At 38.9% G+C, this 14,937-nt stretch overlaps 1 protein-coding gene across 2 annotated transcripts in view; it reads left to right on the top strand.

Annotated features, from left to right (window-relative positions):
- Positions 1-14,937, top strand: part of adamtsl3 (ADAMTS-like 3) — a 274,633-nt gene that overhangs the window by 258,665 nt on the left and 1,031 nt on the right. For both annotated transcript variants that reach the window (XM_037545502.1, XM_037545501.1), the window contains 4 exons: positions 583-766; positions 6,034-6,238; positions 8,176-8,282; positions 11,732-11,946. In XM_037545502.1, coding sequence (XP_037401399.1) covers positions 583-766; positions 6,034-6,238; positions 8,176-8,282; positions 11,732-11,946 — 711 coding nt within the window. The remainder of the gene's footprint in view (positions 1-582; positions 767-6,033; positions 6,239-8,175; positions 8,283-11,731; positions 11,947-14,937) is intronic.

Here is a 14,937-nt window from a genome sequence, read left to right as displayed (position 1 = left end):
TCTTTAGCTTTATTCCAGCTTCCATTCTTTTCAGGAGACTCACTTTCAGTTCCTCAAAGAATGGGGTGGTCAGTCCATTATTCACCTTCTTTGTTTGATGTGTCCGTCTCTTTTTCTCAGCGAGGTTCTTCTTAACAGCTACACATCCTTTCAGACCCATAGTGCTGAGTCGTCTTCTCACAGTGGAAGGATGGAGAGAAACACCTGTGGATGTTTTCAGATCTGAAGCAGCTTGATTTCCTCCTCTCTCTCAAAGACGAACGCTTTAAGTGCTGTTTATGTGATGGGGGCAGTTTTGGTGTCTACCAGGTCTTCCAGGTGGTTGTTAGGAGGCTCATTTTCTGTGCAGCTGTCAATGAAGAGTTTTCAACTCTTTTTCATTTATTTAGCTTTGGGTTTCTCCTCCTTATGCAAGTGAATTATAATTATATCTATATTATATATTATATATAATCTTCTCAGAAATATCTAAATAGCTTAAGGACCATTTTGACTGTAAATGTAATAAAGGAAAGATGGTGTGTGTATAGGTTTACTCACTGTGTGTTAGTACTGAACAGTGTGTCGATGTTCTGTGTGCAGAGTTTGAGTGGCGTTTAGGTGAGTGGAGTTTGTGTAGTGCGAGCTGTGGAAACAGAGGCTCTCAGGTCAGAAAGACTCAGTGTGTTGGTGCTGATGGTCAGGAAACACACCTGTCCTCCTGCCACAATCGTCCCAGACCGGTGTCCCGCCCACAGCCATGCAACCTCCACCACTGCCCCCCCAGGTAAACTCCACACTATAAAACCTACTGCCTGGCTCTCAGTTCTAGATTAATTTAGAAATGATTACATTTTCCTGAAGGAGGCTGTTTAGTGTAATGTGGGCGTCTAGCAGTTTTCATTATTCCATTAGTGTGAGGTGGAACACAACTGGCAGATGCTGTTACAGATGACCATCGGCTCCAAAATTATTACAGACCGTAAAAGTACACGCTGCAGATTCATACTGGATTAAAATCACTCCACAATTATTACAGTCAGACTGTAAAACTACACACACTGCAGATTCATACTGGATTAAAATCACTCCACAATTATTACAGTCAGACTGTAAAACTACACACACTGCAGATTCATACTGGATTAAAATCACTCCACAATTATTACAGTCAGACTGTAAAACTACACACTGCAGATTCATACTGGATTAAAATCACTCCACAATTATTACAGTCAGACTGTAAATCTACACGGTGCAGATTCATACTGGATTAAAATCACTCCACAATTATTACCATCAGACTGTAAAACTACACACACTGCAGATTCATACTGGATTAAAATCACTCCACAATTATTACCGTCAGACTGTAAAACTACACACACTGCAGATTCATACTGGATTAAAATCACTCCACAATTATTACCGTCAGACTGTAAAACTACACACACTGCAGATTCATACTGGATTAAAATCACTCCACATATTTAACTGTCAGACCTGGTTGTTATGAAGCCTGACTGATGTTATTTAACTGTCAGACCTGGTTGTTATGAAGCCTGACTGATGTTATTTAACTGTCAGACCTGGTTGTTATGAAGCCTGACTGATGTTATTTAAATGCAAAATTCATCCCATTTAACATCTCTTCTGATTTATCTGCCTTAACAGTTTAACAGTTAAGAACTGATCAGATTTTCAGCAAACGGTCAGTCAGTCAGTACAGCAGTATGTAAGTAAAGTACTGTTTGATTTTTCACCAAATGAGACTTTTGCCGGATATTTTTAGTTATCAAAATTATCATTAAATTATCCATTTGTGTTTGCTGCTACAAGCACGTCAGTGTTCTTGCCATCACACAGGCTTACATTTTCTGTCTTCAACAAATTCTTCACAGATAACGGTTCACTTTATCGATCTCAAGCTTTGAAATCAGTGAAAGTGAACTAAATCCCGCCCTAAGCTTGGTGCAGCGATGCTCCTGAGCACCCGGTTGCGATTCAGGGCCAAGCTGCCATTTGCCATTAAAAAAAAACATCTGTCACCCACCTCCTAACATCAGTCTCTCTACGCAGGATGTACAGACGCTTCTAGAGGCCATGAATCAGGCCGAATGAGTCCAGCAAGACGCTGCAGGAAATTCTCGCCTCTCTTCATGTCACAGCTCCTCTGTATCAGAGCACTGTATGAGCTTCAGCTGTACTAAAGCAGAAATGGCTCAGCTTTAAGAGAACCTCCAATAATCCGTAGACGTCCACAGTTATTGCTCTCATTTGCCATTCTATTAATATGTTATTTAAATAGTAATGACATAGATGAATGGCTGCTGCATCAACCTTTTGAAAGTACCAGCTGTCCTTCACACATGACAGTCAATAGAAATGCTTCAAATTTATTTGGAGTAAAATCTGATTAACATAAGGTGCATTAAAATAGGAATGTTTTTCCTTCTCTGGTAAATTAGAGAGATTTCAAAATGGTAGATTTACAACCCCATTTCCAAAACAGTTGGAATGCTGAGCAAAATGTAAATAAAAACAAAATGCAGTCATGTGCAAATCATTAAAACCCTATATTTGATTGAAAATATTACAAACATAATATTAATAATAATGTAATGCTAAAAAACAGGTCAGAAACATGATTGGGTATGAAAGAGCATCTTGGAGCATCTCATCTTTAGGCAAGGGACAAGACTGATAACCAGCATTGGCTAGCCAAGATCTTTGGGTCCTCAGGTGGCACTGCATTAAAACCAGACAGGATTATCTAGTAGAAATCACTGCCTGGGCTCAGTTCATCACCGCATCCACAAATGCAAGTTAAAACTCTAAAACATAAAGAAGAAACTGTACATGAAGAAGATCTAAAAATACTGCCATCTTCTTTGGGCCTGAGCTTATTTGAAATGGACTGAGGTGAAGTGGAAAAGTGTCCTGCGGTCCAACAAATCAATATTTGAATTCTTTTTAGAAATCATGGACGCTGTGTCCTCCAGGCTAAAGACCACTCAGCTTGTTATCAGTGAACAGTTCAAAAGCCAGGTATTCGTGATGGTATAGGGGTGCGTTAGTGCACATGGCATGGGTGGCTGGCACATCTGTGAAGGCATCATTAATGATGAATGATATATACTGATGATATGATAATAATGATAATGATATTTTGGCAACATATGCTGCCATCCAAATGACGTCTTTTTCAGGGAAGGCCTTGATTATTTAAGGAAAATGGTGCCAAACAACATTCTTCATGTATTACAACAGTATGGCTCTGTAGTAAAAGAGTCCAGGTGCTAAACTGGCCTGCTTGCAATCCAGACCTGTCACCACTGATAACATTTGGCATGTTATGAAATGAAAAATACAACAAAAGAGACTCAAATCATATCAAAACTACAGCTATGTCTCCTTAGTTCCCAAATGCTTACAGAGTGTTGTTAAAAGAAGAGGTAATGAAACACAGTGGTAAACATGCATCCGTTCCAACCTTTTTGAAACATGTTGTTGGCGTCAAATTCAAAGCGGGTTCATATTTTTCAATTTTCAAGTTTCTCAGTTTCAACGTTTAATGTTTTCTGTAGTATTTTCCTTCAAAATTTGGATTACATGATTTGCACATTGTTACCTTCTATTCTTATTTCTGCACATTCTGCTCAGCGTCCCAACTTTTTTGGAAATGGGGGTTGTACTCAAACAGGCACTAATATCAGACAGCTTGCACTGATGTGGGGCTAAACCTTCAGGCAAGTTAAAGTAAATTTTGCTTGGGAGCTTATTTCTGCGAGATTGGAAAAAAAAGTTCAGAGCAGCAGTTTCTCCAACTTGTGATTTATGATGTAACATGTTTGACTTTTCTTGATATTTGGACTTGAAACATAAAGTAAAATAATGACTTAAAATGTCAAAATAATAACTTACATTATAAAAACAGTGTAAAATCTTACATTGTCAGCATAATCAGTCTACTAGAAAGTATCAACATTTCTAGATACACCTCAATTTGAGCTGCATTCTGTAAATCAAGGTTTGAGTCTGGATTGTTCTGTTTCAATGTCAAGAAATACATGATTAACATTTCATTAAATTCCAATCATAATAAAGTATCTTCACTTTTTCTCACAAACACAAACGTGGCAGGAACCAACAGTTTAACTCGAATTTCAGTAAGTAACATGATATAAAAATAAATAATAGTATGCCAGTGGTAACCAGGCCTTCTAAGCATTTAACAATCTGAATGCTGACTTTAGGTGCAAAGTTAAATATTATTATCTGATAATATTAATCAGATTGTTGCTCAGTCACTTACTGAGACAGCTTAGCTGTATCTGTGATACAGAATGTGCTCCTCTGTTTGACAGGCTGTCAGAGCTGTGCTGTTTGCAGCATCTGGGTTTAAATACTGAATCTTTAAAGAAGCAGGAGACTGATAGTGCAGCTTGACTGAGCTTTTCCTTCTTGTGTGTACGGATGGATATTCATGCCAAAAACATCACCTGATTATTGCCATGCGGTGAGGCTTAGTGCATGAATCATACGGATCTGTGAAAGTGCTTAGCGTCAGCTCCGGGCTGTTATGGGGGGGAATCCTCGCACAAAGCCCGTCTTTGTTACGACCCTGCCACGCTCCTCCTCAGCCTGACGACCTGCCTCTCAAACACCAAACACACTCGAACACAAACCGAGCTGCAGCAGGACAGCACGGCTCCGTCTGGATGTCACCGGCGGAAAAGATGGGAACTATTTTTGCCCAAAATAGATTTTCCTTCTTCATAAAAGGAAGGAAGGAATCTGATGAGAGGGCTGTTACTGCCTTAAGAGCTGTTTAATCCGTTTGTCGCTACAGGATTTTAACGTAGTGTTGCTCAGTTATGAAATTTGGGTTTTTTATCGGAATAAAACAGTGTTGATATACACTTGTGTACAGTACCATATAAAGTTGAAGCAAATTCATTAAACCAATTTCATTGAAGGTAGATGTATATATTAATTCTAACACAATGTTAGTTACAGCTTTCTATTCATTACAAAGCTGTAAAAATTCTAGAATTATTAGAGATTCATTCTGGATACTAATATTATTAAAACTTTAATCTGATCATTCTTTTTTCAGAATTTTATTCAGGATATGAACTTTAATAGAACTTCATACTGGATATTAACTTCCAAGAACTACATTCTAGACATTGCTTTTACCTGAATTTAATTCTGGTTATTCATTTTATTATAACTGCAGTCTAAATATTAATATTATCGTAGCTTCATTCATGATATTGACTTTTAGAACTTCAGACGGGATATAAATTGTATTCAAATTTGAATCTGGATGGTCATTTTATCATAACTTAAATTCATTTACACTATTAATTTTCGTAGAACTTCATACTGGATATTAACTTTATTAGAAATCCAGTCTAGATATTGATTTCTTTCTGGATATTAAATTTTTATTATAACTTTAATCTAAATCTTATTTTATTATCACTTTAATTTAATCTGAATATGAATTTTATCATAACTTCATTTATAACGTTTATATCATTTTTATTAGAACTTTACACTGGATGCTAATTTTATTAGAAATTCATTTAGGATACTAATTCTATTAGAAATTCTATTAGAGATTCTAGTAGATTTTAGAACCATCTGTTTTATGAGCACAGCCTCTTTGTCCTGACTAACTAAACTACATTACCTCTTACAAAAAACAGTTAGTTAAACTGTTTCACTTGCTAGTTTGTTTGGCTTCTGTTACCAATTGTACTTTCGACGTTAAAAGAGGGAAAATAAGGGATTAGAGGAGGTGTTTTCTATGGATTCTGCCACAAACCAACACCAAAACATTAACACATTGTCCGCAGACGTATGTTGTTGTTTAGAGATCAGATGTGCTCCCACGAGACTGTTAACCATCAGGCTCTTCTGAGTTAAGTTTGTTAGAAAAGCGAAAACATCACAACTGAACAGAGTTTGAGATCCAGCGTGGTTTAAATGCTAAACTTTTACTTGTGTCTGAGTCTAAACAGTCTAAATTGAATCATTCTCCAGCTGGGTGTCCACCGTCTGGTCTAAATGCTCCTCATCATGTGGCCGAGGTGTCCAGCAGAGGCAGGTTTCCTGTCAGCGTCTGGAAGCCAGTGGGAGCATGCGGGTTTTGCCCAACTCAGATTGTGAGGGGACCCCTAGACCAGAGGACAGCGAGGAGTGTGTATCAGACGCCTGTGCTGAGTGGGTCACCGGGTCATGGGGACAGGTAAACTGACTGACCGCAATCAAATGTACAAATATGTACAATAGAAGCAAGTTGTATGATAAATTATAATATTTACATCATTCAACAGGAATAATCAGTTACTATTTTATTGATCAAACATTGAGTGTGCTTAGTAATCTGATAACTACAGGGAATCAGATTTGGTCAGTAATCTGATCAAAGCGTTTATATGCACTTGGGTAATCAGATAATGGGGAAACTCCAGGTCTACATGAGTCAGACAGTAAGAAGACGTAACGCAAACGTGATGTAAAACTTCATGCCGCAGCTTTTTTATTTAAACATCGCCCCACTTTCCTGAAAATATAAACGTATATCATCTAGTGTGTCACAGGATTTCCGGCACCGCCGTCTGTTTTGCGCATGCACACACTGAGAAATCTGAAAGAAATCAGAGTAAGAGTTCACAGCACTGAGAAATCAGATCACTGAGCTAAAATCCAGCCTCTTTATCAGATTTCTAGACCTTAATCTGATCTGAGAAATCAGAGTCTGTTTACATGGCTATTCGAATGATCAGATAACTGCAAAAATCCGATTCTAATCAAGTTATTGAGTACATGTAAACAAACTCTTTGTTCTGTTATTTTCATTTTCATACTGTCTTATTTCTCCTTTTGTTTCTCATGCTTGTATTTTTTGTTTATCCGCAACTTTTGTACATCACTTTAAGCAATGACAGTTGATGTTAAATATGCTTTATAAATAATATTTACTTCCTTAGTATGATCATACATTGAGTTGCTAATTTATAAGGTAGTCACACTCATTGGAAACACTTACCTTATAGTCCCACTAGTACAATTACAGACTGTAGTCAATGCAGACAAAATATCTAGACAAGAGCGGCTCTGTGAAGAGCTAGAGCTGCGGATCAACAGATGGTTTGTAGTCTGTAACTATATCATTGGGATTTATTATCAGTTTTATTGCAATGGCAACAAAATGTCTTTAGATATTTTTATCTACTTTTCTCCAACTGTTTAACAGTCCTGGCCTGTTTATTGTATCTGCTTATTAAACAGAAAATGCATGATGATCACTTTTATAAAAAAAAGAATGCCGAAGCTAAATTAAAGTGGATTAAAGGGGAATTCGACTGAATATCCTGTATATTTCAGTGGTTGGATTATAGTCACAGTAAACAGTGATTCAGAGTGGGTTGGTATGAAATAGTTGATGCAGAGACTCAGATCTCTTTACAGTCTCTTTATTTACCTTCCAAAACCACCACTGAACCTACACAAGTATTCTTTGTTTAATCACCACCACTGTGAACAATTCTGACTCAGTAGGTTTCTCTACATAACGTTGGGGAGGGATGAGGAGGTGGACGCAAATTATGAGAGAAGCGAGATTTATTATGGGCAAATCCACGACCTGTCCAGGGTGTATCCTGCCTTCCGCACGAAGACTGCTGGGATAGGCTCCAGCACCCCCCGTGAGCCATGACGGAGAAGCGGCTTGGAAAATGGATGGATGGATGGAAATCCAAAATCAGGGTCAAGACAGTCCAGGGTCACAGAGCCAACACGTAGGGAATGGGGAACAGACATAATGAAAGAAAAACAGGATAAATAAACAACGGGAGCCGGAATAAACAAAACACCACACGGGAATACTTCAAACGGTACATCAAACAGCACGAGAATACAATACAAAGACCAGCAAGGGACTAGGAAAAACTCAGGGCTTCAAATATAACGGGATAACAAGACGCAGGTGGTAAACACAGGTGAAAACAATCAAGGGCAGGGTCTGGAAACAAGGGGGCAAGACAGGGAAGAATCAAAACAAAAAGCATGTGCAAGTAAACAAAAGCACATGGAAGACTGGGAGGGGCCTGAATTACTCTGTTTACATCTTAATCATTTAATTATGCAGAAATTTCTCATTTTGCTCTGTGTTTTGTTCAGTGTTCTGGCCGCTGTCTGGGTCCGGCCGTGTCCACTCAGAGCCGGACAGTTTCCTGCAGACATCTGAACGGCTCCAACTCCAACTCTGCCTGCGACCCCAAACAGAGGTGTGTTACAGCTCACACACAAACACAGGCTGCCTCGAACAGGCCTGTAAGACATTGCAGTCATTTAATGAAGTGATTAATCAAATTCATTGTCATCAAATTCAAATCTATCCGATGTTATCACACATAACAAAACACATGGTAAAACGTAGCACTGCTGACCATAAACGACAAAAGAGCAGCACTTTATTTTTCAAAGTCTTGTCATCAAAAGGAACATTTGCCAACATTTAAGAGCTCTTTTTTGCAACTCATAATTTTTTTTGTCATAATGAATGAAGAGATATTTTTACTTTAAAAGCTATATAACTCTAACAGGTAGAAATACATTCTCACAACTGTTGTACTTCAGACGGCAAACTTTTCTGACAGCGCTCCAAGTGTGAAAGCCTTGTCGCTCAGAAAGCTAATAATCCTGTAATGTTTGTAGGGTAGTGATGTAAGCTGCTAGGTTAGCTGCTCTACTAAGCGCTGCTACACATCTACCGTAACCACCCATCCCAGTTACAGACTTTTTTGGCCGAATTTGCTCGGTGCATCTGCTTTCACTCATACAGCTGCTCTGCTTTAGCTTATAATGACAAGAGGATAACAATTTCACTGTTGCAGGGAATTTTATGGAATTATTCTCAAATAAAAATGTCAGCATAGGTCGACGTGCTTCTTGAGATTGATACCCCCACAGTGAGAATCACACTACTGGGTTTTCTATCTACCTTCTTTTGCATATTTTGAAAAAAAAAATTATATATATATATATATATATATATATATATATATATATATATATATATATATATATATATATATATATATATATATATATGTATGCTTATATTATTATATTATGCTTATATATATATATATATATGCTTTTCCACCCAGTATTATATATATATAAATACTGGGTGGAAAAGCAAGACATCAAAAATGTTGGGGAAAAAAGTTTGTGATGAAGTAGAAAAGTTGGTTTAAAAGGCAAGAAAAGAGAGAAAATGTGAAAAAGGGTGAAGAACAGCTCTTGAATAAGTGATGATGTAGCAGGACAGGTATGATTTGGCCCGTCATCCTTTCAGAACTCTCTGGACTGTTAAGGCTGCAGCTGTGTGCAGCTGACAGAGGACTGTCAAAACTGCTCTACACTCCTAACAAAAAGTTGGTTCTTCAAGAATTCTTTAGTACAGGCAGGGGTCCTATATAGAACAATACCGTGCCTAATTTTTTACTATTTAATTTTCTACTATTGTATGCAAGCTTGACATTGTAACAATAGAAAAACTCTTTTAAGTGCTACATTAATGTAATAAGCTGCGGGATGCCGCACTGCGATCATGGGGAAGGGTTCTTAGGCACAAAGCGAATCCCAGTAACGCATTGCCTCAAGTGGCTTATTGCTTTTTTGAAACACCGGCCAACATATAAAATGATAAACTATCCAATATTTCAGTAAATAATTAAAGTTATTAATAATAATTATCAACATAAGCAAGTATTCCGCCAAGAAATGTAGCTCTTTTAGAGTATGACATCATTAGACTTCTGAATGGGGAGAACTTTCAGTCATCCATCACTGTATTTTGCTGTCATTTCATGAATTTTTTTCATATAACAATATATGATAACTGCTCGCAAAGACTTTTGCTTTATAAGTATGTTTTGGTCACCAATTTATTATGAGTCTTATTTAGCACCAATCCAGCGACGCCCCTCTTGTCATGCTGGGAATAAATCTTAAACGGCTCCCCGCTCCCTACATAGTGCACTACATAGGAGTTTAAATACTGGATTCTGCAACCCAACAGAGCGAAATACAGCTAAAAAATAATCATCTGGGATTCAAAAACATCCACACTCGATAATGATGCACTATTTGGCTGTAGAGGCTAGAACGTCTAAACGTCCATAGCTAGAACACTATTTAGGGAGTACAGAGCCGTTTAGGATTCGGCCTAAGTTTGATGCTATGTCTGATTGAAACACAAATATTTGAAGTTTTTAATCCATTCAAGTGACATTTTTACACTTTTATACTGCCGTTTCAAAGTAAATCATATGGTAAGTACTTTAATTCAAGCCTGTGATATTAATGATGATCTTTTAACCTGTTAGCCAGACTAGTTCTAGTTAAATACTTAAGTTGCCCCTCAGCTTAAACAAAAAAACGGATTCTTACTTCATCAGTACACTCAGTGATCCATGTGAGCAGCATGAGAGTCAAAGATTGAGCTCAGTTGCTGTGAGGTGGTCAGAGGTGTGCGCATATTGTGGACTTTACATCGGCTTTGAACGTGGCTCATAAAGGTTCATATCCCGCTGGTGCATACGGCGCACATGGTGAATGAGACTCTTGTCTCTGAAAACATGTCATCTTTGAGCAGAACTATAATCACTGAAAACACTGATAAATTTGGATTTTATTTAACCAACTTTTCAGAAATTCAGTAAAAATGAATGAATACCCAACTACAGTGAGCTTTTGGGAAGGTCTAATGTTATGTGTTATGGCGTTAATTCAGCATCTTGTTTATTTTCTTTGCGTCTAGGAATCGAATGTATTCAAAATTGTAACTCATTCATATGTTAGACATAAAAAAAGAAAACCTGAATAAGATTTCTCACACGTGTTAAGATTAAGAGACACACACTTTTGTAACTTTTACACTTTTTATTTATAATAATATAATCTCTCTCTCTCTCTCTCTCTCCCTCTCTCTCCCGTGTCTCTCTCTCCTCTCTCGCTCTCTCTCCCGTGTCTCTCTCTCCTCTCTCTCTCTGTCTCACTCTCTCTCCTCTCTCTCTCACTTTCTCTCTTACTCTCTTCTCTCGCTCACCCTCTCTCTCTCTCTCTCGCTCTGTCCTCTCTCTCTCTCGCTCTGTCCTCTCTCTCTCTCTCTTTCTCTTTCTCACTCTCTTTCTCTCTCCTCTCTCTCTCACTTTCTCTCTTACTCTCTTCTCTCGCTCACCCTCTCTCTCTCTCTCTCTTTCTCTTTCTCACTCTCTTTCTCTCTCCTCTCTCTCCCACTTTCTCTCTTACTCTCTTCTCTCGCTCACCCTCTCTCTCTCTCTCTCTCTTTCTCTTTCTCACTCTCTTTCTCTCTCCTCTCTCTCTCACTTTCTCTCTTACTCTCGTCTCTCGCTCACCCTCTCTCTCTCTTTCTCTTTCTCACTCTCTTTCTCTCTCCTCTCTCTCTCTCACTTTCTCTCTTACTCTCTTCTCTCGCTCACACTCTCTCTCTCTCTCTGTCCTCTCTCTCTCTCTTTCTCTCTTACTCTCTCTTCTCGCTCACCGTCTCTCCTCTCTCTCTCTCTCTCTCTCTCTCTCTTGCTCTGTCCTCTCTCTCTCTCTCTCTTTCTCTGTCCTCTCTCTCACTTTCTCTCTCACTTTCTCTCTCTCTTTCTCTCTCTCTCTCTCTCTCTCTCTCTCTCTCTCTCTCTCTCTCTATGCTCAGGCCGGCCTCAGTGCGGAACTGCACGTCGGAAATGTGTGACGTTCACTGGCGGGTGTTGCCATGGCGACGTTGCACGGCGGCCTGCGGGAGCGGTTTCCAGTCACGCAAGGTCGAATGTGTCCATCGCCATAACAACAAGACCCTCCCTGACCTGCACTGTGCCTGGCAACGGCGTCCACTCACCTGGCAGCACTGCAACATCACCTCTTGCGGCAGTACGTCTGTAACCTTTAACCTTTCACAATCACCACAGATCCAGACAGTTAAAGCTGCTCTACTGTCAGTGTTTGTGCTGCTGATAAACTCTTCACTTTCCTGTTTCTGCATGTTGATCAGGTTGTTCTGATCTCTCCAGCCGTTAACACTCTCTGTTACAGCTCCTCCTCACTGCTGTACAGTTAGAGACTGTGGCCCCTCCCCTTTTATGTTAGCTGTCCTCTAACCTCTCATCGGTAGTCAGTTTCTGACCACAGAGCACTCTTGGCTGACCAGCTTTGGGAGGTGGACCTCTCTAAACCCAGTAGTGACAACCCAGCTACACCACTGTAAACGTGAAGCCCTCAAAACTTTAGAGGAGTAAATGTGTCTTATTGTAATAATAATAAATTAATAATATTTTAATTGTTGTTTTTTTATCAACTATTATCAACTGAAATATTTACACAGTGTAAGGACAGCTAGCATTTTCCAATTGAATAATAAAGTTACCAAAACTTTGATGTTTTGATATCACAGTTATGATAGTCAAGTATAAAATAATGGCCAAAGGAATGCTATTCTGGTCAACGAGCATAAAGCAGTGCCCAGAGCAGTGATGAACTAGTCAGCCAGTGATATACTGATCAAAAGGTATAAAATAGTGATCAGAGCGGTGATATACTGGTCAACTAGTATAAAATAGTGATCAGAAGAGTGATGTTCTGGTCAATCTGTCTAAAGTAGTAACCAGATAAGTCATGTACTGGTCAGCCATTAATATACTGGTCAACGAGTATAAAATAGTGATCACGGGGAACATATACTGGTCAACCAATATGAAGCAACCCAGAGTAGTGATATACTGGTCAACCAGTATAAAGTGACCAGAGTGGTGACATACCGGTCAACCAATATGAAGCGACCCAGAGTAGTGATATACTGTTCAACTGGTATGAAATAGTAATCAGAGTAGTGATATACTGGTCAACCAGTGTAAAGTGGCCAGAGTGATGACATACTGGTCAACCAGTATAAACTGACCAGAGTAGTGATATACTGGTCAACCAGTATAAAGTGACCAGAGTAGAGATATACTGGTCAACCAATGTGAAATAGTAATCAGAATAGTGATATACTGGTCAAGTAGTATAAAACAGTAACCAGCGTAGTAATGTACTGGTCAACCAGTATAATGTGGTGAGAGTAGTGATATACTGGTCAACAAGAATGAAAGTGTGATCTGATTAGTGATGTACTGTTTTACCAATAGAAAGCAGTAACCCGAATAATGATACACTGGTCAAACAGTGTAAAGCAGTGACCAGAGAGGTCATGTACTGGTCATGTAAGCCAGAGAGGTCATGTAAGCCAGTGATATACTGGTGAACCAGTATGAAGTGATTAGAGTAGTGATACACTGGTCAACCAGTACAAAGTAGTGACCAGTATGCGATCCCTGGCAGGTTTTTCCAGTGTAATTGTACCAGCTGATCTACGTATGTCCATCTTCTCCAGGCAGTTGGAGCTCCAGCTCCGTGTCCAGCTCTCTCTGGCAGTTGTTTAAGCATGACAGAGTGAGAGTCCCTCCTCCTGCGCCTTTTCATTTTCGGCACCTTCCTCCTGTTTCTTGTACAGCTGGAGCTAAATGGAGAGTGAAGGAACATTCAGTAAAAGCTCAGATGGCCTTGTAATGTTTTTAAGGCTGCCGTATTGTTTGGCTGGCTGAAGATTTCTTCACAAGCGCTCTTTGTGAAGCCCTGGCAGCAGCCTTCTCACATCAGATCAGACCTTCGCTTTTAGCCATCACTGCTGGTTCCTCTTGTAGCCACAGTACTAGATGAATGTGCACCAGCTGTGCTGAAAGTTTGAGGACAGCTTTACTTTCTTTTGATATTTCAATTTTCTCTCTGACACAAGAAAACTCGATTGCCTAACACTTTAACGTTATAAGAGAGAAAAATATTGTTTATATCTTCTTAATATTCTTAAAACACAACCACATTTTATTCAGCGCAAATTTGGATCATGTCTATCGGTCCAATCATTATTGAACTACACCTATTGTTGAAGGGCTTACATCCAACAGTGATGTCTGATGTCTGTTAGAGTCGTTTGTGAGGGTTTATGTACTAAAATCAGTCATAATTCATTTCTATGTGACATTTTTCCAACCGGCTGTTTTTGTCACTGTGCCCTAAAGACCTGGCATATGTAAATGAGCTCTGCTCTGATTGGCTGTCTCATTCAAGCTTAGTTTTCTGTATGAACTGTATGGACATGGGAGTGAATATTACATTTTGAAACTTAATACTACCCCAAACTCTTTTATTTCAAGTCATGAAAATTAATTTCCCATTATATGGGCCACGGGATAACGGCTCCCTTACCAGGATATACTGGTCAGCTAGTATGAAAAGGTAATCAGAGTAGTGATATACTGGTCAGCCAGTATGAAGTACTGACCAAAGTAATGATACACTAGTGAGCTACTATGAAAAGATAATCAGAGTAGTGATATACTGGTCAGCCAGTATGAAGTACTGACCAAAGTAATGATACACTAGTGAGCTACTATGAAAAGATAATCAGAGTAGTGATATACCAGTCAGCCAGTATGAAATACTGACCAAAGTGGTGATATACTGGTCAGCCAGTATGAAATACTGACCAAAGTGGTGATACACTAGTCAGGCAGGATAAAATAGTGACTAAAGTTGTGATATACTGGTCAGCCAGTATAAAATAGTGACCAAAGTGGTGATATACTGGTCAGGCATTATTATGTAGTGACCAAAGTGGTGATATACTGGTCAGCCATTATAAAATAGTGACCAAAGTAGTGATACACTAGTCAAGCAGTACAAAGCAGTGACCAGAGGAGTGATCACATGGTCAGTCGCTGTAAAGGAGTATACAGAATTACAGTACATATATATATATATATATATGTGTGTGTGTGTTTGTGTGAGCGTTTGTGTGTGTGTGTGTGTGTGTGTGTGTTTGTGTGT

Source organism: Pygocentrus nattereri, chromosome 15 (assembly GCF_015220715.1).
Source record: "Pygocentrus nattereri isolate fPygNat1 chromosome 15, fPygNat1.pri, whole genome shotgun sequence".
NCBI lineage: Eukaryota > Metazoa > Chordata > Actinopteri > Characiformes > Serrasalmidae > Pygocentrus > Pygocentrus nattereri.
This window is presented reverse-complemented; position numbering and strand designations above follow the sequence as displayed.